Below are 24,577 nucleotides of genomic sequence, written 5' to 3' on the forward strand. Positions count from 1 at the left end.
TCTATTGTGGTAAATGTCTTTGGTAAGCATCACTAGATGATGAAGAATACCTTTATTTGGAAGGTAGGAGCTAGAATGATATTTAGCCTATGATTTCTTTAGTCACAAACAATGGGGGAAATGCAGTAAAGAAAGAGGAAAAGAAGAAAAGAAAGATCAGAAAGAATAGAACTTAGTTTAGGTATAGTCAGTACTGACAAATGAAAGTCTGTCTTCAGAGACTATCTATTAACATTTACTTTTTCATTTGTGTCACAAGTAGTGCCTGCAGGAAAGAAGAGGTATTCTCCTAGCTCTCATGTGTTTGATTTTCAGATGATCTGGAAATGTTTTGCATTGATGAGATGGCTACAGGACCCAGCCATATGACATTTAGGTTTTCTCTGGTAGCTCAGAAAGGATTGTGGGTAGTTGCCTACGACCAAGCGGCATTCACAACACAGAGAAAGAATACTTTAAAATCATAGAACCTTAAGACTAGAAGGACCCCGAAAGTTGTCTAAGCCAACTGCCGCCTAATGTTTAAATATTCTACAACATCTGGATAAATGATTGTGCAACCCATATGCCTGACACAATCTGGATTCTCACAACCTCTTGCCATGGCCAATTTCCTCAACTCCATGGAGGCTGACTAGTCAAAGGCCTTCTGCCCGCGCACCCGGCCCCTACCCTGCCCACCAAAGGAACAACAATAAAACAGCGGTTTTCTAGGCAAGACCTGTAGATTTTATAATGATGGATTTGAAAGATAATGATTTCCTCATTTTGCCCCTCACCTAGATTCCTATGTCTGTCACCTCAAATATAAAGAAATGGTATTTTCCCTTCTGTGTCTATTTGGCTCTAATATATGTCACCAAACTGCACAGTTATTAATGAACATGCAGTTTCAATAATTCCTTAAATTACTGTCTCAAAATTTATATGAGCCCTTCCCTGTAAGATAAATATGCTAAAAATGACTTACAAGTAGGTTAATATTGGTAACAAAAAATATTAGCTATAGGTACGAAAATTTTTGACACTAACATAATAAAGTACTCTTGGCATAATAGAGGGTCTTTGAAACTCACAGAATAGCCAAAATGCCAAGGTGTGCCTTTTACATAATTAGGATTTATAGATTTGTTGTTAAAGTAGGTGTCTCATTTTCAACTAGACAGCCAGACACCACTGTTCTTCACCCAAGCCTTGAGTTCCTCATCCCATTTTCCTGCCTTTTATCTAGTTCATGTTTGTGTCCCAAACATGAGCGATGTTTAACTTGTTACTAAAGTTTCCTTTTTCTGTGGTTTTTTTTTTCAATGAAGACCTAGTTTCACTTGCACATTTTTCACGAGCATCAAATAGTGGGTGATCTTTCAAGCTTGAACAGTAACAGTTGTATTGCTGAGGAAGGATTTCTTGTTTCAAATGATCTAGGTAATGATTTACAGCTATTTTTGGTAATACTCAAAATGACAGCTCCTTGAATTTTTCTGTGGGCAGAAAAATTTGCTGGGCTGGCATCTTTCAGACCCTGGGAGGTTCGTCCCCATTCTCAGGATGTGGGAACAAGGGAATGTTCTGAAATCCTTACTCCAGAGGGAAGTGACCTGTCCAATTATCTTGTGATACACGTGAATGTTTGGTGAGGTTCCCTAAATGTCTGTGACCTCCTGATGTCTGGAGTTTGTGGGACAGAGCTAACCTGTAAATTGGGTGAGATTATTTAGAAGCTTTGGACATTCCAACACCAAACCTCACAAACTGACCTGTAATGATAGTTTAGTTCCCCTAAAAAAAAAACAACTAACAATACTTTGCAGCATCTATCTTAATATAGTACTCTATAAATGGTTGTGAAAGAGCAGAAAGGATGCCAAAAGCAGTAGATAAGAATTAACAACCTTTTAAAATTCTGAACATTATCAGAAAATACATGTGGATACCACTGGCTGTTGGAAAGTATAAGCTAGGGTAAAAAAAATATGGAAAAGAAATGGTAAAGAAGGGGAAGAAAGAACATAACAGATAGGATGTAAAGTACAGCATAGGGAATAGAGTTAATGGAATTGTAACAGCTATACACGATGTCAGAGGAGTAGCAGATTGCGGGAGGGGGGTTATCACTTTGTGAGGGGTGTGAATGTCTAACTATTACATTGTTTTGTACACCTGAAACTAAGAAAGAAAGAAAGAGAGAGGGAGGGGGGAGGGAGAGAGAGAAAAAAAAGAAAGAAAATAACAGGAGAAATGAGGTAGAACATTTTTTTTAAAGAAGAGTGTTTAATATACTTTTCAATCATTTCCTTATTTGAAAATCTTCAATGGATCTTCTGTGCCTACAGGATAAATTCTAGCTAGCATTCTTAAGCTGATGTTATGTGTTCCATGGTCTAGAGAGACCCTACCTCTCCAACACATGCTCTCTTATTTATTTATTGACTCTCCCCCAGAATATTCTTCTGGGGTTCTTCTTGGTTTTACTTTCTAAGGGAAATCCTATATACCCTTTAAGACGCAGCCTCAGGGACTACACTGAGAAGTTTTATACTGATAGAATGTATTGACCTTGGTCTGTTCCATATTTGTTTTAGACTTCTTAACATTTTCTCAAATGCCCTCCTCAGATAACACTCCATATAACCCCCTACACCACAGTCATGGATTAGGGATGGTTTATTCTAAGAATTCTGACTCTAATTCTATCAACTATTTGTCTCCTGGATGTCACATGGCTAAAGCCAACCAATGAGAAAAGATTGTGGGAAGAATCTTCCTTCCTGGCATCGTTTGTGCTCTTGGCTCTTACTTATTTTTGTTTGTAGGTCCATGGGAAGTGTATGTGTAAGCACAACACAGCAGGCACCCACTGCCAACACTGCGCACCATTATACAACGACCGCCCCTGGGAGGCAGCTGATGGCAAAACAGGAGCTCCTAAAGAGTGCAGAAGTGAGTACCACGCCTGCAAGATCCAAAGCCTTCTTTGTAAAATAAACTTACCTGTGGACTTGTTGTCTCTGGAAACATAAAGTGGTGGGAGACATACACTGTAACCTACACAAACATAACCCATATCACTGCCCACTATCACCTCAGCCATTGGAAGTCATTACTGCAGGCAAATTTGCCAATATGATTGTTTTGCCAAGACTGTGTTGCCCATTTGCTCAGCCACTTTGCAGGACCCAAGCACCCTTCTTGAGAAATTGACATCTTAAAAACATGGACAACTGAGGATTAATTATGGTGTACAATTACCCTTATAGCTGAGAAAATGAATTATAATCATGAAAAAAGTTATCTTGAACTCATTTATCAAAACAACCCTATGAAGCAGGTGGTGTTAATCCCATTTTAGGTATCAGAAAACTGAGGCTTAATAAGATTAAGTAAATTGCCAAAATTAGTAAATGATAGAGTCAGGACTTGATCCCCAAATCTTCAGACTCCAAATTAAATATTGTTTTCTATAATACAATAGTGCCTTTCTTTTCACTTTACTTGAAATGACAAAGGAATTAATTTCATTAATTAAATGAAATTAATCCATTTAGTCAGAAGGAGGCTGCATTACCAGGGCTGACTTTGGATTTGAGGTTTGAGATTGATAAAAGGGTAAAAAATATGGGACTATGAACCTTTTTCTTTTTTTTTTTAATTTAAGATGTTCAGAGAGCTACACATGCCTATAACAATGTTTACACTCACAAACTTCAATTTTATTTGGCTTTAAAGGCAAGTACTGTGGGTAAAGTTGTGAGAAGTCTCTTCTCATACATAATTTGGAATCATAACTGATTTATTTTGTTTCTAGGAAACGTACAGGATTTCCTCTAAGCATGAATCTTAAATTATCTTGTGATGTGTTCTTTAAAGATTGTGAATCTGGTCAAAATATCATAATACATCAAGGAAACAATGAAAAACAATAGCACAAACATTTTTAAATACAGTTGACCTCCAGGAAAATGTCTGGATTCTTATTCTAAATCACTCATCAAGAGAATCTGAAGAATTTCTCCTAAATTCCTAGAATGCCATTCTGGCCCTTTCCAGAGAAACCAACTGCATATCTAAATACATATAGAACATAGAGACTTTTCACTTGGTGCTATTGACCGATAATCTTAGACATGCCTTTGACAAATTATTACATAAGAAACAGTGCCAGCAGCTTCTATAAGAAAATTGAGGCTTCTATAGGAGACTACCTTGTGCTCACCAGTACTATAGCTGATGACTAGAAAGATGAATCACTCTACCTGCCAAGTTACTAACCCCTGTCAACCAGCAGTTTCCTTCCAGACACATCAGTGAGCATAAATTCAGGCCTGTATCTTGAAATACGAATTGTCATTTTCAGATAATGCCTGACAAGCTAGGGTTTTCTAAGCAAGGTCATGGGACCCACAGTGATGACAGTGGTCCTTGGGAAGTAACAGGAATGGAAATGAGGTGTAACCATTACAAAGAAAAAAAAAATGGTGGCCACTCAAATAGTCTTTCCAAAATAAATGTCAACTCCAGTTGCTAAGGTAACTGATATCGCTGCCTGAGTAGACAAATCTATACATTGTTCACTTGCAGGCATATCCTGAAACTTTTTAAACTAAAAATCTAGTATGTCAATTATATCTCAAAATATCTATAAACAAACACTAGAAAGATAACACACACCAAAAAAAACTTTGAAAAAAAGAAAGAGATCGGAGACTAGAGTTCTTACTATATACCTTTGTCTATATTTCAATTCTTGTGTACTGTGAAAAGGTACACTATTCAAAAAACTAAAAATAAAATTTCAAAAATTATCAACAGCTTACCTTATTTTAACTGAGTATTAGAAAACCAGCCACTGCAGTTTTAATTATGTGTTTTCCTCCCATGGTTCTTTTTTCCAGCCTGTAAGTGCAATGGGCATGCTGATACCTGTCACTTTGACATTAATGTGTGGGAGGCATCAGGGAATCGTAGCGGTGGCGTCTGCAGTGACTGTCAGCACAACACGGAAGGTCAGAATTGCCAGCGATGTAAGCCAGGCTTCTACCGAGACCTCCGCAGACCCTTCTCTGCTCCAGATGCTTGCAAAGGTAAGTGGATGCATGGTTACTAGAAAAAAAAGGAGGATTTGTACAAAAGAGATGACTCTTTCCATCCTTCATTTGCTGGCCCAAGGGAGTGAGGTTGTGAAATTTCAGACAATAAATTCACACACATCAGTTAATTTCTTCATTGATAAGGGGCAATAATTTTCTACTTGTTAGGTGAAAACAGTACAATATTCATAAAAGTAATTCTCCTTTCTCACTCTCCTTGAAGTAAAATTATTTCCCGTAGCACCAGCTTTTGGGAAACAAGAAGATTCATAAGAAAAAAAAGAATGAAGAGGGAGATATATTTAAAATTAAGACTAAAAAACAAACAAACAAACAAATAAATAAATAAATAATAAAATTAAGACTAAATGTATGAGTAGAGCGTAGACAATGAATGGACTCAAACTGAAATAGAGTGGTGTGCTTGGATCACTCTAGCTTTCGTCTCTAGAGTGAACTTGAACACCTGTTTTGATTTCAAGATGAGTGCACTTTGGTTGACACTGCTGTAGTGTACCCCTGTATCAAACAAATTTAGAACATAACAATAATTCCCTACTCTTCCTCTAAATGCTAAACTCACATAGAATGGATTCTGCTCTTTGGCTGGCATAACTCCAATAAGTTTATTTGAAAAAAAAGAGCAGAATTTTAAAATATCTGTCCAATTATCTGAAACAGGTGACTAGAAAGGATACATGCAGGGCTTAAGCAAATGTCCAATGTGGATGAATAGCTCATCTAATTACATGAGTATTTACACATCTATCAACTCAGAAATTATTAGAGGACAAAAACCACTCAAGACTGTTAATGAAGATTGATGATCATGCCCTTCCCTTCCCTACAAAGGACTCCATGTTCTGGCTCAAAACAGTGACAGGAAGGGAACACTACAACGGGAAACAATCATTTAAAAATCTTTTTTTTTTTAATTTAAAGGAAAAATTCTATTGCTCTTGAAAAATACATGTTTTTCACATCAGTCAGGAGATATCTACATGAAACTTTGAGTAGGCTTGTTTGTTGCAAGCTTTCTCTCTTAAACTGTAGAAGATAGATTGTGGCACAGCTCACTTGCAACAGTAAGCCCAAAATTTAGATTTGTGTCATATTTCTCAGAGAGTTCTGTTTTACTCCTGCTCCTTGGGTGTACTCAGACTTGAAGTTAGAAGCTACGACTAATACATCATATTGTTAATTTCTCCTGGTTAACAAATACATGCACCAAGTAGGGGATTATGAAAATAAGTGACACCAATGTAGTCCTTTTAGCATAACTGGTAGGTTGCAGACGAATTGGTAGGGAAGACCTGTATTTCCTTCTTTCCTTCTACAGGCAGATCCCTGATCCACTGGGTAGACTGCTCAAGGAAGGACTATCTCCATTCACTCTATGACTATTCCAGCATATGTCTGGGACAGAGAGGCCTGTGACCATTCACTTCCCTAGCATGGTTCTCCTTATAAACACCTTCTTGTCCTTCTCTTCCATTTTCTGAGCCAGGGGTAGATCCCAACACTTATTAGCACATCCAGTTCTTCTCTCTACCTAAATGCTCTCCATAATATATCGTTTAATTGGCAATACGTTTGGCAACATTGTCACTATTATTTAGTAATATTTTCATATCATTAACTTTCTCCTTGGCAGATGTGCCCCATGTCACCCCCAGAGTTATTAATTCTGCTAACAAAATTTATGACAAATAAGTTAATGTGCTTAACATTTATTAAGTACCTAGAGTGTACCAGATTTCAAGCTGTGCTGACAGAGGTGTTGCTACAGCCACAGCTTTTCTCCCCATTAGTTCCTACTTTACTTTTATGAGGAAGGTAGTATCAAGAAAACAAGCTGATATTTTTAAAAATTTAAAGCATCTCAGTGTGTGGTTCCATCAACAACATGTTAATGTTATTCAAAATAACAATTTTATTATATTTAGTCTACTGTGCTCACCAAGGCAGAAAAGTAACCTGCTACTCAGTGTGTGGTCCAGAGACCAACCCCACTGGCATCATTTGATTAGAAAATGCAGAACTCCTGATCCCACCCCAACCTACTGAATCAAATAGGCACTTTAACAAAATTCCCAGATAACTGTATCACATTAAAGTTTGAGAGTGCTTCAGAATGCTTTTCAATCAAAAAGGGTTAAATTTTAGCATTTACTCTAAGGTTAATATTTTTTAATTAGCCAGAACATCCTACCATTCCCTAAGCATCCAAATTAACCAAGGTTTGCATCTCTACCTGTGTGCATATAAACTTAGAATTTTTTTTAAAATGAGTTACATGAAGATATACTGAGAAAAAAATGAAAGTCTAGATAAATGTGTTTCTATGTTATAGCACTTTTCAAAGTTTGATCCATGGAACGCTAATTCCATGAGATATTAATAGGAATTAGGATAAGGGGAAGTTTTTCTAATGGCCTGAAGAGTTACAAAATGGTGATTTAATCAAAGGTTTCTCTACTTCAGGATTTCTCAGAGCTTTTCATATGCTAAAGTTCATAATACACCTCCTACAGAGCTTTGAGGTCTGTCTCTCAAATTTAACCAGACAATGGTTTTCTTACAGAGCATCTTGTGGGATCAGTGTTCTACAGACACACTGGGGAATGTTGCTATTGCATAGTGGCCATATCTATTGTATATGAAGATTTCACTTGGGAAGACATATCCTAGAAGATTCCTTCTGTTTATTTGTTCCTCATTTCCAAGTGTCAGAGCCTACATCTGTTTGTCAAGGAAATAATGAACCATCTATTTCTATCAATGAAATAATTACAAAGAAAAAGTAAGCCTGGGAAATCTACAGTCAGCAATGATATATGAAAACACTTATCTTCCTTATTTCCTAGTCCATGTCTTCTCAGGAGTTGGAACCATTGAAAACCTGAAGCAGCAGCCCAGACAAAACTTACTAGAAGTATAGAAACGATTGCTCAGTTTAGCTCAGGAGACATTTCTTGAGTGGCTTTTCTGTGCCAGACACTGTGGTAAGCGCTAGGTATGTCAGGATGAAAAGGTCTTCCCTAAAAGATCTTACACTCTAGATCAGCGGTTCTCAACCTTCCTAATGCCGCGACCCCTTAATACAGTTCCTCATGTTGTGGTGACCCCCAACCATAAAATTATTTTTGTTGCTATTCTATAACTGTAATTTTGCTACTGTTATGAATCGTAATGTAAATATCTTTTTGTTTTGCTATGGTCTTAGGCGACCCTGTGAAAGGGTCGTTCAACCCCCAAAGGGGTCACGACCCACAGGTTCAGAACCACTGCTCTAGATGAAGAGAAATTCACAATAACAGGTCATTTCAATACACTGTGGTGATGGTGATCATATAATAGCAATAGCTGACATTTACTGAGGGCCTACTCTTCTCTGTTCAGCGTTCAAAGGGCTACATATGTATTAATTCATTTAACTTCCACAAAAGCATTTTGATGAAGGTATTATTATTATGCCCCATATATGAGGAAAGTGCAATGAAAAAATATGCCAAATGCCTTAGGGAGAGCGTGGGGATGGGGTGATGGCAGCTAAGGGAGACTTCCTTGACGAGAAACCTCTGATTCTTTGTTGGTGGCTGTTTTTATTTTTTGCCTCTAAAAGTGCTGAAACACAAAATTTGCCCTACTTTCTAACCAATGATTGCCTTTGTTGCCGTTAATGAGTTAATCTAGAAAATGGAATGAATTGATGTTATTCAGTCTACTACACATTTCATAGAATACTTACCTGGCACATTAATTCATTTAACAAATATTGATGACACTAATCGCGGGGCTTTGTTGACAGGTAGGTAGCTAGCTCCCTGCCAAATATGCCAAGGATTTGCTGGCCCCATTCATGTTCCAGGCTATATTCTCCCTCCCGCTCTCCTGATAAGCACTATGCTAAATGCTGTGGTCCTTATGTGTACACTTAACTGATGGTCAGAAATTCATCAAACCTGTGTAAAAAGGGCCATGAACCAAACCTACTAGTCAACAGATTTATTCCTGTGAGCAATTAAGTCATTTCTGTTCTCACTTCCTCTTTATTTCAACTGTAACCAGAGTCAACTGTGAGACCCAAACAATCAACCAACTACACATTTCCATTGCCAAGAAATCACTTCTGAGGATTCCAAAGATGTTGTTTGTTTTTTTAAGACTACTGGACATCATTGAAACTGAATTTATTTCTACAACTCAGAAAAAGAATTTTAAAAGGGCAGTGCATTTAAGGTCTGTGAACGCAAGGGACAATGTGAAATCTCTCCAGCTGAATCTAGGGCTGAGGGCAGAAAGGGAGGTTCAGGCTGGTTGGTCACTAAGGTACAGAAATAACGGAAAATATAATTATCACGGTGTTATGTATTCAGGTACTTTGAGGAATACTGTCTCTCTGTTGTAAAATAGAAGTCTCCCTTAGAGTAACTCATTTGAAATCTCTAAAGTCACTTATGTGCCTTTGGTTGCTGTAACCTCAGGTGATTTTTCTATGGCAGGCATATTATAAATGTGAGAATAACCCTAATAGGCAAGTGGCATGCTGGCTTTCTAGGGAGAAAAAAAAAAAAAGCCCTGATTTATAGCATTGGCAAATTTCTGTGGTTTAAAATTTTCCTACCCTGGCTAGTTTCAAGCTACCAGGTCATTGTTTTTAATCAGGAAGTCAGTGACTCAGATAGACTCTAAACCAAAAGTGGAATGGTTTCTCTCCTTTGAAAGGAGTCTTGCCCCCACCTTCACAGCCCCCTTCTCTGATCCAAGCACTTCCCTTCTCTAGTCAAACCTGTGTGTGGATCAGAATCAATTGGGAGCACTCAGGGAAAATAGGGAATCTCAGAGCCCTGCCCCTGCCCTTCTGAATTGGAATCTCCAACAGGGATGGGGACAGATATCTGTTATTATTTTTAAAAGCATCATTAGTGATTCTGATTCAGTCTCCTGGCCAGCATTTAAGAACCACAATACATACACTCCTGTATCTAGTGTGAGCTCTGTTCACTTTCATCTTTGGATGAAAGATACTGAGATAATTATCATCTAGAACTTAATCTACTCACTGAATTAGCCATATCTCTGACAGAAAATCTTAAAGGATTACAAAAACTCTGGCTAGACATGTTTTTCCTGACACAATGACAGATATGAAAGCTGGTGAGCATTCACGTCAAGTATCTTCTCCCACTTAAGAATGTCTAGTTTAGAACCTCTGCTTTTCTCCAAGAAAAATTTCTGACAGAATTCTAAATGTCTGTTTTTCATGTGACAATTTCAAAATAAATACCTAGCAATTCTATTCAGAGAATGCCCTTTTAGGCATAGTATATAAATTTATTTACTATAAGTATCTCATACTTTAAAGTGAATTATTGAATGCGACTGGAATTTATAATAAAATTAGTTTACTTCTACATTGACAATTTACTATTACACCCATGTTTACATATTTGAGAACACAGCATTAAACTACTCTTAGTATGTTATTGTGTGCGATTCAAATAATCATTGAATTCAGTTCATTATGAAGTGCCTTTTCCCTTTCCCCCTCCTTTTAATACCAAAGGATATATTCAATGTTACACGATGGGAAATTGTTTGGGCATGGCATATCAACAGCTATAGAAAATTTCCCTTACTTTAGTAAAGCACATGGTTTGGAACAGATTTGTAAACAAACTGCTTTGTAGAACAGAATTAGCTCTCTTTTTAGGAAACAGATAACCAGTCAGTAACTTTACAATAACATACTTATTGACTTTTATGTCAAAATATATTTTTAACTATTGCATAGTCTCTCTCCATATTTAAAGAAAAGTCAGCAAATGGAAAAGAAAGCAGAGTTCATTCCCTGTCAAAGTAAACAACTTCTTGAAAAACTGACATTCCCTTCCTTCCTCCCTGGTGGGCCAAAATAAATGTAGTCAATTGCCTTTTAGCAGAATAAAAATAAACTTAGTCCCTCTGCCCTAAAACCCAAACCAAGTGTTTATCGAGATATTGTCTGGTTACTTGGTTACTGTTACTCTAACTAGCCAGCTAACTTTGTGAAGAAAGAGTTCTATCATTCATCCAATTCTTTTTTTCTTCTTCTTCTTTCTTTTTTTTCCTCTTCTTTCTGGCTTAGGTGAGAACTTCTCAAACTGATGAAAATACAAGTCCTTTAGTGGGTGGCTATCTTCCCACAGACTACCTTTCCATCCTTCACAGTCTACTCAGATATTGCCTTCTCATGATGCTCCCAAGAAGAATCTCTGTGTTGTCTGTTTGCTTGTACCTCTATTGAACAATTATTTCATTCTACTTTTAGGATGGTTCTTCTTTCCCTTCCAGTGGTCTTAGAGGTAAAAATTTTAAATTAATTAAATCCAGAGTACCTTATCACAGTGACACATTTAGGAACCCACAAGCACCTTCCAGTTTTCATTCTTGGGCCTATGTTCTGGTCTATCTCAGAAAAGGATTGGTCTCCAAGGTCATTGACATTTCTTCCAGTAGTAGCTTAGTGGGCTTTTTCTTTCAAACTGTAGTTTCAGAAAAGCCACATGAGTTCATTCTATGTCATATAAACAACATAGACATCTTTGTTTTATAATAAAGTAACTGTGAATGATTCCAGCATAGAATCAATATGAAGTAACTGTTTTTGAAAAGCCAATTTTAAATAGAACCAGTGATTTGGCAATAATAGTTGGGAAACTTCAGTCTCAGCTTTTTAAAAAATCTAGGATATAAAACCAGAGGGTTAAGAAGTGAAAAAGACAGAACAAATACACATGTCATAATGTAATATTCATAGTAGGACTATCCTTTTAAAAGATTAAATAACATACATTAAAATTCATCCAAAAAGGAGAAATTTTATGAATTGATGAATAATAAAAGTCAGGGGGAAGAGAAGTAGAAGAGTTCATGAAATTCTCTAAAAAGTTTCCAAAACAGAAAGCATAATTCACTGAATAAATAAATAATATGTCATTCTGCATTTGATGAGAACAACCATTAAACAATCAAGCAAATCTTTATAAAACACTGAAACCCCCAGAAAGTCTGGACAATATTAGATGGGGTATAAAAAAGAAAAGCAGCATTTGTTGAGTGGCTACTATGGGCCAGGCACTGTACTGGGCAATTTATATAAGTTATCCCATTTAGCAATTTTTATGAGTTAGGTGGTATCTTTTGTACTTGATAAATGAGGACACTGAGGCTTAATTTGATTATATAATTCATCCAAGTTCACGCAGCTGGTCAGAGGGAGGGCTGGGATTTGCACCCAGGTTTGTCTGACCCCAAAGACTTTGATCCAAAGACCTACAACAATCCAAAGACCTTGATTCCACATTCTGACCTAGTTGATGAAAACAAAATGAATTAACAAAGGTGGAAATAATCAGACATATAGAGCCAAAAATAATTTTTAAAGAGCTTAGATTTTTTTTTTTTAAATTATGGCTTTGGGTTTTGAGTGCGACCCTGCTTACTGATAAATGGCCATGTAAAATTTGACTATAAAGGACTCTTAGTACAAGAAAGAGGAAGGTAATCGGAGAGTGTTCCAGGTAGACCAACAAAACAACAAGGAAAGAGAGATGCTAATGAATCAATAAGAGAAAAGGATAAATACACTGAGATCAACTAGGAAAGAACCTTCTCAGGGAGAATATAACTTTCTACACATGCTCAAAAGGTGTAAGGGGGTATAGGGAGTGGCAAAAAATAATTTACTTCCTTAGAACAAAGAGTCATAATTAGATATAATTGGATGAAAGTGAGGAAAGGAATTTCAGATTGATTGATGTGACAAAAAATGTTGCTGCCAGTGAGAGGCATTTATAGGTGAAGAATGTCTCCTACAGAGTTAGAACTAAAGAACTTTTATTACAAACAATAAATAATAAAACTCGACTTAGTGAAGCATTAAATGCAGGAAATAGTCTTGCACTCATGTAGGGAACAGTCTTGCACTGGCAAAATTAAGAATAATCTCTCCTACTTTACCATTTCAGTTGTCTATGGATTTGTTGTTTTGCTTTGTTTTCTTCTGTTCCTAGTATCTTAGTATTGAATTGAAGATGCTGTGGTGCAAAGATACTAAAAACCTATGAAGAACTAGTATGAGGCTTTTAGGAGGCTCATCAAAACATAAAATTATGTCATGGTTGTTGCTTATTGAGAGGCACATTTATTCATTCAACAGAAATTGAGTGAGTCCCTAAAATGGGTCAGTTACAGTCCTAGGTTTTGAGGATACACAGACGAAAAGATGTGGTTCCCGCCTTCGAGGCCTTCACAGTGGCCTAGACAGCAGTGAGGCAGAAAATCATAAAGGGATTACATTGGAGGCCAGGAAACCATCAATCATTAAGAAATATGTATTGACTATAATTCATCCATTATTAAAATCTCAACATGGATTTACTCAGTGCCTACCAAGTGGCAGACCTGTCACAGTCACTGTATGTACAATAAAACAGAGTCCCTTAACCCCACGGAAACAGAAGATAAATAAATGTACCCAAGTAAATATGTAATTAAAAACTGCCATAAGTGTTATGAGGAGAAGAGTACCGTGACGGGTGATAGCAGGGACTAGCGACATCAGTTCAAAGAGAAATCTAAGATAGGTGGAATATATAAGGGTTCTTTCTCCAAAGGAAAGAGTAGCTAGGAAAGACCCCAATTCCTGGTTAGGTTCCTGGGTGGACGGTGCCAGGAAGGACTGGCACAACAGCAGGCTTTCTTCAACAACAAAGTAATGGTGTGTGACACAACCAAATTCTTCAGAGCAAAACACAGTGTCCAAAATTAAACCAAAAATTTTTCTGTAATAAAATTTGTACACTCAAAAGTACTGTCTTCAGTTTTTACTGAAGTAGCAACCCAGGAATATAAAATTGGCTATTTAGCTCTCTCTTAGATATACCCAGGAATAAATCATAACTGGTTCCATTACAACCAGTAAACAGGAAAAGAATGAAACAGAAATCAAATTGAGGGCCTGCACAGTGGTCCCATAGTGAAGCATTAAAAATAAAGGGTATGCCTTTTGTATGTATTTGCATTACTCGTTTAAAAGTTTATATAAGACAGATAGTAAGTATAATTAAATACTTTACATTTTTTTAAAGATTTTTTGTATTGGGGAATTGGGGGATGGGAACAGCGCTGGGGAATTGGGGAAGTGGAACAGACAAGTTGCTGTCCTTTTGTTCTTCAGTCTAGTTGTGGAGGACGTTGCTTCACTGGCCCAAGTTGGCACCATCATTGCACTCTTCTCAAGCCAGGCAGGTCAGTCGCCGGCTTCTGGATGGCTGCTCACTGCAGCTGCTGGCTGCTCACGCTGGCTGCTGGCCACACACGGTAGCCCATGGCAACCCACTGCAGCAGGGACTGCAGCTTATGCCAGTTGCCAGCGACTCTCGGGGAGCCCAGCTCCAGGTTGAGCTGTTGTTCAGCATCTTAGCTGTAGAGGGCAGTGTCACTGGCCCTCATATGTGGGATTCGAACCAGGGCCCTCTGGCGTCCCAAGCCAGCTCTTAACCTACACGCCACTGGGCCGGCCCTACATTTATTTTTTAAAGCATTAAATAGAGGCAGAAATAGCTAGATTTCATGTATAAATGGATCTCCTTCTTTTGTGTGAGATGTACAATAATAACTCAGGAGACACTGTGTTTCAGTAAGTGCAATTTAGATAATTATTCAATTTATTCTAGCATAATTTTGTCTGAAATTAACATACACCTTGAATATTGTAGAACTAGCTATCTCTGAACACGATGTATGTAACATTTAAGGGATGACTAGAAAACTGTTCCCTGGGGCAGTAAAGGGGTAAACCATATTGCCTGTGACAGAGTCAAGTTTGTTTACAACTTTTCCTTTATTTTTTTTATAACTATTCATCCACTAGCAAAAATAGTTGACAGTAGAAGGAAAGGAAAAAACAGTACCAAAAAAGGGAGAAGACTTGGTTTTATTGAACATTTCACTGAATTCACACTTAATGTAGTAATGACAGTTCATTTGTCTCCTTTCTTTTAAGAGCTGCGTCTCCAAGTCATCTCCCTTAATTCCCCTAAGAGCTTCCACAGGCAGCTGCGCAGCTTTGATATTAAAAATCCCCCACCAGAAACTCTGCAGGGCCTTGGCCTTTTCGGGAGAAAACAATGTTGGAGCCTGGGTGGCGCGCGGAAGGAGTGGCCACTGGGCAGTGGGGAAAGGGCTTGACGGGCAGCTTTTCCCAGCTGAGGGCCTTGAACTTTGAGTTCTGTTTTTAGAAAAGCTAAATCAGAAGCAAATACTTTCAGGGTATTTTGTTCCCAGTGTAGCTTTTACTAACAGAATAGCAAAAGCTAGAGCCATAAGTTTATGCTAAGGAGTCCTGGCAATTGAAAAGGGGTAAGATGCTGGACTCAGCTGGCTCTTTCTACAGCAAGCTTGGCGTCAGGGATCCCGCTCGGAGAGAAAGGTGTGCAAACAGACGTCTAGGGTTCTAGTGAAGGTGGGAATAAAGATGAAAAGGCAGCAATGGTTTCCTTGGACTCCACAGCCAAAGGCATTAGCAACCCCCTTCAGAATAAAGGGAGCCCTAACTCTCCTATCAGTTCCTGGCCATTTTGTACTCATATTTAATACTTATTACCTTCACCTAGGTTGACAGCTGTGACTCTTGTCTGACATGACACTGTCGGGTACCTTCCTATAAGCAGCAGCATCATAGATTATACCCTACTTCTTTTCAACACGCTCTGATCCACAAAAGGAGAATCATTCTTCCCAGGTGCAAAGCAAGGAATTTCAGACTATTCTGAAAGCCAGTTAGATCATTAATTTCCTTTTAAAACAACCCATATCTGCAATGAGGCAGAGATTGCTCTTTGCTCTGCGTTCCCATGCGCCCTGGATTACCCCTTTCTAACATTTACTGCCCCGTAATTATTGGCACGTCTCTCTTCCCTCACTGAAGAGCTAGTGGCCCTGGATTCATCTTTGTATCTTCAGCCCCTGGCATAGTTTATGGTAACACTGAAGTTTAAAAGGTGAATGAATAAGTGAATGAATAAATAAATGAATGGTAGGCATTTTTAAGGTAGTATGTTTCATCCAGACAATAATGATAGTTATTCTTTGAGCATTTGGTGCCACTAAATGCCTGATACATTGCTACATACCTCCATTCTGTCATTTAATCATCACACAACCCTGTGGCATAGGTATTATGTCTTACTTCATCAGTGAGAAAATTGAGACTTGAGGTGGTTAGTTTCACAAAGTCTTATAAGGAATAAGGCTCATAATCAGAATTTGACCTAGCTAGTCTGACTCCCTTACACTGCCCTTGTTTTATTTTCTGTCTTCCTAAGATACTACAGGTAATTTCCAAACAGCTGTATTTATTGTCAGCCTTTGTGGTTGAAATAAATATTAGTTTTAGAGCTTTACAGATGCACAAGGTTATTTTAAAAACGTGTTCATTCATTGTTTCATTAACAATTATGTTTCCTGGTAGAAGACACTCCAGAGCAGCCCATTGTCCTAACTCTTTTCTGTAAGAGGGACAGGCTTCATATAGCAGATGCCTTGCTACAACCGTATACTGATTTGTAAATAAAATTTATGTAGCATTTAGAAATTATCTAAGTTCATTATTTGAAGGGAACCTGTTGTGAAATCATTTGTAAAAGTATCCATTTTCTCTATCTCCTCTGTTTTGAATGTTTTGTATTACTATTTCAGATTTTCTTATAATAGGACAATTCAGTACAGAATATGCTATTTTAAATTAGTCATTTGCATTATTAAAAAAATCTTGTGACAATATTTAGGAATTAAAAATGACATTTTAAATAATTTTGTCTTACTAATTTGGTTGTGATAGCAGCTTAGGGCAAATGTTTACTATTGGGTTTATGTCTAACAAGAAGAAGACAAAACTGAAGTGAGGGATTTATGTCACTCCAATTGGGTTGTGACTTTGACATTCATCATAGGGAATATGCAAAAAGTAAGTGCCTGGGTTGCATTTTAGAATCAACAATCAGTAAGGAATATATGTTGGTGAATCACAACCTGAACCACAATCTAAGAAGAACCATATTTTTCCCCAAGCAAGAAGGACATATATTTGCATTTTGGAAGAAAATAAGAAATGTAGGTTGTGTGTGTCAGATATTGTCTGTTATACAAGCTTCAGGAGATAGGTATGCAGGCAAGCCTCAGTGTGCAGTCTGAAAAAGTATGCTGTGAAAGGTGTCAGGGCCTTCTGCCTGGAGCTAGTTCTGCATAGTTTCCAAATGGCATTTTTATCTTTTAATTATGTAAAAAGTCACATTGACAGAAATCTACTAGCACATGTGATAGAATCACATTCTTCTCTGGCCATTCCTGAAATGTGTGTGTACACTTTAAAATATATGGTAGCACAGAGAGGTCAAATCTTAGAAAGGCTTGAATTTTCTATTAGAGGAAAAGATAATGGTGGTGGTAGAATACCATATATTACATTAGATGTGAGTCCTACGACGTCTTTCTTCTAGTTCCCCTATCTGCTGTCAAAAACCAAATTGAGTTAACTGAGTGATACAGTAACTATTGGTTTGCTCACCTCACAATGACGAAATGTTTATATTGGATTATGTGATTTCCTTTGAAGTCTTCACATAGCACTTTGATATGTTCATGTTACATAGGATACATTTTCTCTACATGTATAATAAACTTCAGTCTTCAGTTATTTCCCACTCAGTGGACACTCAAGACGCACTAAACTTCTCAGTCTCCAAATGGCCATGCCCTTTCACGGTATGATTCCCACAGCCTGGAATGCCCTTCAGGTCAATTCCACAAATGCTTATTTGGGCATCTACTGTGTACCAGACACTTTTCCGGGGCCTAGGAAACAACAATGTGAAGACAAAGATCCTTCTGTCAATGAGTTCAGAGTCTAGCAGTAAGGGAGACAGGCATATAAACAAATAATAATGATGTACTGCGATTTACACAAAATAGAAATATATGCAAAAAGCAGAGGCAGCATAAAGGAGACAGTGGTCTGGAGGGAGTGGGACAAGCAAGCGTGCCAGGGTCCAGACGGACAAGAGAGGGAAAGGCAATGCAGGCACAGCCAAGGGCACGGAGACCTTCACATCTTCAGGAAACGGCAAGTGCTTCCACATATAATGCAGTGGGGATGAGCTGTACACTTAAAACTGGTTAAGATGGTGCATTTTATGGTGAGTGTTTTTACCACAATTAAATTTCTTTTAAATTATTTAACAGAAATGCAATGGGAAGAGTATCTAAGGACCAGGCTGGACTAAGCAACCGCTTATCTTTCCCTCCTTTTCAACTTGCAAACTCCTACTCATCTTTTAGCATCAGCTCAGATGTCTAAATGACGCCTCCTCTCTGGGTCCTATGTGATTCCCTCAGCCTGTGTGCCCTTCCTCTTTGCTCCTGTAGCACTTCATATAGACCTCTCCTGGAGTACTTACCAGTGTACAGAAACTTGTTGTTTATGCTTCTGTTTCCCCAACAAAGGCTGGCATCATTACTTATGCAAGCATAGATCCTACATCTCTACAAGATTTATTGAATTAATTAGTTAGTTAATTCACTATTAATTAACCATGTGCCAGACACCACACTGTTTTACATACATAGTCTCCTTTCATCCTTACAACTGTTATGAGGGTAAATATTGTTCTCATTTCCACTTTACAGACAAGAAAACTGAGAAAATGAGAGTCTAGGTATCTTGCCAAAAGTCATACAGTTAGTAGTTGAGCTTTGAAGCCAGATTGAAGCCAAACTGAGATTTTAATGACAAAGAAAATAATCAATGAAAGAAGTTTCCAAGGGGATAAAGGAAGGAGTTGAGACATTTTTCATGTGATTCTTAGAGAAGACTGTAAAAATGAAAATAAAGAGATTTTGAGGTGGAGAAAAGATTATCCAGAGGACATTATTAATTAATTAGAATTTTCAGACCAAGTGGTTAGTGTGAATTAAAAAGGGACATTTTGGGACAGGCACTGTGAGAAAAAAAAATACACACACACACACATATGTATATATATATATGTGTGTGTGTGTGTGTGTGTATTTACCTGAGAGGTCAGGTAAAATTAAAAAAATAGGGTTAATGAGCATCAGTTAGGGAACCCAACTAAGGTTAGTGTACACAAATTTGTGGTGAATCCATAAAGGACATTTTTCTTGACTTTGTTCAACTATTTTGCTATCCCAGGAACAAAGAAAGTATTAGATATTGTCAACCTGTGAGCAGCTCCAAATGGCTGCATAACAAACAGAATACCACAGGCTGAGTGGCTTACACAATAAATGTTTATTTCTCACAGTTCTGGAGGCTGGATGTCTGAGACCAGGGACTGGCATGGCTGGGTTCTGATGAAAGTCCTTCTGGGGCAGACTGCTGACTTCTGCTGTGGCCTCACATTCTTCACAGAGAAAAGAGCTCTTCCCTTTTCATCCCCTTCTAAGGGCAGCAATCTCATCACCCCCAGCTCCCACCACTGAATGTCTCTGCTCACCTGCATCTGTGTCCAAAGGCTCTGCTTTCCATCCTGTTAGTATGAACGATCCTGCTCCTACCCAAGGCCAACCCCTTCTCTTCTACACCAGATCCCACCCTTTCTTCCTCCCTCAAGTACGCACAAGTATTCCTCTAACAATTCTCCCATTTCTTTCGGTCATCCATCTTTCCCTTTCTACTGAATCATTTCTGTCAGCATCAAACATTGAACATGCTGTAATTTCTCCCATCTTAAAGGAAAACTCAGACCTTCACTTGAGTTCATAGCCCCACTGAGTTTTAGCTGCCACCACATTTCTGTGCCCTTATGGAATCTCAGAAGAGCTGTCTGTTCTCATGCTCAGCTTCCTCTACGACCTTCTCACTCAAGTCCTCTTCAGTTAGGTTGGCCACTCACCATCACACTGAAACGGTTCCTATCAAGGACACCGGTGGCCTTCATGTTGTCCAATGCAGTAATCCATTCCCTTGTCTTCTTGGCCCTATCAGCACTCGACACAGCTGATGTTACCCATCTCTTTGAAACTTTGTTTGGCTTCCAGAACAACACACTCATCATTTTTTTCTTTTCTCACAAACTGCTCCTTCTTTGTTTTCTTTGCTGATTTGTTCTAATCACCCCAGCCAAAATCCATTCATATTTAGTGCCTTCAATTCTAGAATACTATTGGGTTGTCAGAAAAAGTCATGACATATTTTTGCAATGAAAAACACAGAAAAAATATGTCATGACTTTTCCAACAACCCAATATAAATTGTGTGGCTCATTTTACAGCAGACATGCTTTTCTGATTTTGTCTTTTTATCTGTAAATTAACATTTATTCTCTGAGCGTATACCAACTGATGAATGGAGGGGCCCCCGAGATACGCAGTGTGGCAAAGGGAAGTGATTTGGGGATTGCCAGGCTGCCTCTCCACAGGGAATGTAGTCATTCATCGGTTCTTGTGTGTCCTCTCTGTTGTAGCGTGCTCCTGCCATCCAGTTGGATCAGCTGTCCTTCCATTCAGCTCAGTGACCTTCTGTGACCCCAGCAATGGTGACTGCCCTTGCAAGCCCGGGGTTGCAGGGCCACGTTGTGACAGGTGTATGGTAGGATACTGGGGCTTCGGAGACTACGGCTGCAGGCCCTGCGACTGCGCAGGCAGCTGCGACCCTCTCACAGGAGACTGCATCAGCAGGTGAATGCGCACGGCTCTTGTTTTGATGGATGTGTCTTTCCGATTCTTTTGGCGATCTGATAGTGATTTGGAAAACCTTGCATGTCATCGATGGGGCAAAGATGTCTTTGCGCATCTCTTTAAAGAATTTTTGTCACATTGCAGAGTCAAGTCCTTTGTTCTTGCAAGATTCTAGAGATGGTCTGATTCATTTTGCAAAATAAATTATTCTTCTTGACAAAAGGCCCTTAAAACAATACTTACTTCTGAAAAGTGAAAGGATAGGAAGGTAACTGATAAGGTGTAAACCTCTATAAATACATCCATTTCATTCAAGATCTGAGAAATCCCTTAAGTTCTTCTTCATTTTCTTTTATTAGCAGCACAGACATAGAATGGTATCATGAAATTCCTGACTTCCCTTCCGCGCACAATAAGAGTGAACCGACCTGGGAGTGGGAGGATGAGCAAGGATTTTCTGCGCTGCGACATTCAGGTGAGACAGTAGATACAACCGGATATTATATTTCCAGGTCTTGTCTTGACTGACAGTAATTCATAACAAAGCAGAGAACAGCTTTTGGATTCTAAAAGGGGAACTCTTAAGTTCTGAGGTTTAATAAAGTAATGATCCCCATAAATATAAAACTATTAACTATAACTAAGGGGTATTTTTCACAAACTTGTTTATTTATTTATTTATTTTATTATTAGAATAACCTAAGGAATTAGTATAGGAAATTTGGAAAATGTAAAACATCACATTAAAAAAAAATTGTCACCCATACCTCATTACTTTACTGTTAAGACTTTGGTGTGTTTCCTTTTCTGAGTGTATCAGATTAGGAAATGTACAGATCCATTTAAGGAAAAATATTCTTACCTAGTGTAACTTAATATGTACAAAGCAAAAGCTAGCTGTGAACTCCTTATGTTTATACCTTTTTTACAGCTAGAAAACAAAAATAATTTTACAAACTAAATATAAGCCAAATGATAAAACTAATAAGATTCAAGTTAACATTAATTAAATATGAAAAATGATTTTTTACTGAAGCCCAAACACAAAAATATGGCACTGTGAATTTACCAGTCTGTACTACTACTTCCTCTGACTCAATTTTCCTATGATGTTTATCTGTTCTTTTGTTTGAAGAGCCTGCAATGATATTGGTGGGAGCACAGTTTCTGTGTTCATCCTGCCTCTGTTCTTTGCTTGTACAAAATCAAGCGGTTCTATTTAGCACCAACTTGCTTCTTAACACAAACATAAATGTGGGCATAGACTCTTGTGTCAGTGTTTGGTTGTAAAGTGCTCACTAAATAATCCAACTTAAACTTAAAATAAGCTTAAAATATTTTTTGTTAAACATTACAAATGCCAAAAATGTTACATGAAAACCTATATACACACTGTCTAGAGTGTTACCAAATCTTAAATTTTTTTTAAAGTGTTACAGATACCAGTAAAGCCCCCAGTGCACCAATCCGCAAGCTTACTAGCCTCCCCTACTCCACAGAATAACCACTAGCCTGAATTTTGGTATTTATCATTCACTTCCATGTTTTTACTGTATATGTATTTTTAACATCATGAGCATAACTTACCTACCCTTTCAAAACTATTTTTTTACCTGAATATGTACATTTTTTTAGTTTATCCATTCTATGAATATTCCACGTTTTACTCTCTCATTGTTTGCCATTTAGGATATTTCCAATTCCCAGTTTTTCACTGTTATATAGAATGCTACCATGAATGTCCTCTAATATGTGACTCTGTGCACTGGAGGAGTTTCACTAGAGCAGAGGCTGGCAAACTGAGGTCCTCAAGCCCAATCTGGCCTGCCATCTGTTTTCCTACAGCCTGCAAGCTACCTGCTCTAAGGATTCAATGATTACACTTTAAATGGTAATATAAGCACCTGCATAACATCTTTAATTTTGCCTCTTGGCCCACGAAGCCTAAAATATTGATCACCTGTCCTTTTATAGAAAATGTTCACCAACCTTTGCTCTAGGGTACAACCTAGATGCCACTGGGTCATGGGTGTGCTTATTGTCCATTTACCACGTATTGCCAAACAGCTCTTGTGAAGTGGTTATACAGATTTGCATTCCACCAGCCAAGTATGACATTCTGTTGCTCCACATGCTCATTAACACTCTGTATTTACCGACAAACTTTTATATAGCACATACAAGGGGCCAAGCACTATTCTAACTCATTAACCCAGGCACAGTTTAACTCATTTAATAGTTATTGGACTTCTAAGGTTAATGTTCTCAAACTTGTCAATTTTTGCTAATCTGGTGGGTAGAAAATAGCGTCTTGCCATTTAAAATTGCATTTGCCTGATTACTAACAGGCTTGGTAACTTTTCATGGTTTCTTAGCCTGTCAGATTTCCTTTTTCTGTGAACTTCCTATTTGCAATTTTCTTACCAATTTGCAGAGGTTCTTTATGAATTCATTTATTCATCCAACAAATGTTTATTGAATACCCATACTGTGTGCCAGTGCAGCAAATGTAGTAATTGAGCGAAACAAAAATCCGAGCCTTCAAGGAGTCTACATTCTTGCAGAGGAAGACGGGTAATAAACAAATTTTAAAAATATATTATTATTTTAAATATACTGATGTTTAGTATAATAGAGAAATAAAGCAGGGATTGGGGGATAAGAAGTGCTTTGGAGGGGCATACTTTTAAGTAGGGGGATCAGGGAAAGTTCTAGGCGACATGTGAGAACAAAACTTGAAGGAGGTCAGGGGGTGAGCTCAGATAACAGAGGGAAGAGAGTTTAGGCAGAAGACACATCAAGGGCAAAAGCCCTGAAGTGGGACTAGGCCTGGCTCATTCAGGAAACAGCAAGGCGCACAGTGTGGCTGGAACAGAGTAAGAAACCACAATTTAAATACATTCTCATAAAGAACTTATGGATCCTTCAAGAATCAGGAACCCAAATTTGAGAAAGTGGTATTTGTAATTCCGTATCATGGGTTTTTTTCACTTAACATAGTTTTATGATCATTTTCCTAATGGTTTCATTTTAAGTCACAACAGAAAATAAAGTGGGAAATAAGGCAATATGACATTGTTGTATTTATCTTTTTCACTCTTGAAAAAGAAAAAATCTTTCCCATTAATTTTTTTTGGTTTAATGCTACATTATCTGAATTCTGTGATAGTAATAACCACTTTTGAAAGTTTCCTCCTATTTTTCTAAAACAGTGACTTTCATAATTCTCCATCTTTGTCTGCTAAGCCAATCTATAAAAATCATGTTTTTAGGACATTCATTGAGCCAGTCAACATGTTCCTAGGGAGCTGGCGGCACACTAAGCGCAGAACGTGTTGGCATCAGAATAGACTCCAGACTCTCACGTCCACAACAGCTGTTAGGTCTGTCATGTCCCCGGAGAGCCTCTGAAATTAATCTGGATGAGCTCCAGGTCGAGGAAGACATTGTTCAGTTTCCTTCTAAACAGCAATACTCCCACCCAATGTAGAATAGTACTCCTGGGCACCTTTTTTCAACAAAAAAAGTGATAGTTTCCTAAGCACTGTGGTTCATTCTCAAATAGATGTGCCTACCTACTTATTTTCCTACCATATGTTTCCATAACTAGGAATGTAATATTCTATACCAATAAGACACTCTTAATTTCTACCACTTCTGGTGAGGTAGATGTACAATTTCACTTTCTATACAAAACTGGCTTTAACTAGTACCAAAGAACTGTAAACAAGCCTCTCTCTCTCTCT

The 24,577-nt window shown here is 37.9% G+C and overlaps 1 protein-coding gene across 2 annotated transcripts in view; it reads left to right on the forward strand.

Annotated features, from left to right (window-relative positions):
- NTN4 (netrin 4) overlaps positions 1–24,577 on the forward strand; it is a 95,684-nt gene that overhangs the window by 57,775 nt on the left and 13,332 nt on the right. Inside the window, exons 4-7 of one of the 2 annotated variants that reach the window (XM_019641700.1) lie at positions 2,814–2,940; positions 4,893–5,081; positions 20,618–20,831; positions 21,194–21,306. In XM_019641700.1, coding sequence (XP_019497245.1) covers positions 2,814–2,940; positions 4,893–5,081; positions 20,618–20,831; positions 21,194–21,306 — 643 coding nt within the window. Of the gene's footprint in view, positions 1–2,813; positions 2,941–4,892; positions 5,082–20,617; positions 20,832–21,190; positions 21,307–24,577 lie in introns of both variants that reach the window. The other variant, XM_019641699.1, reaches the window with a different exon arrangement.

Source organism: Hipposideros armiger, unplaced genomic scaffold, assembly GCF_001890085.2.
Source record: "Hipposideros armiger isolate ML-2016 unplaced genomic scaffold, ASM189008v1 scaffold_63, whole genome shotgun sequence".
NCBI lineage: Eukaryota > Metazoa > Chordata > Mammalia > Chiroptera > Hipposideridae > Hipposideros > Hipposideros armiger.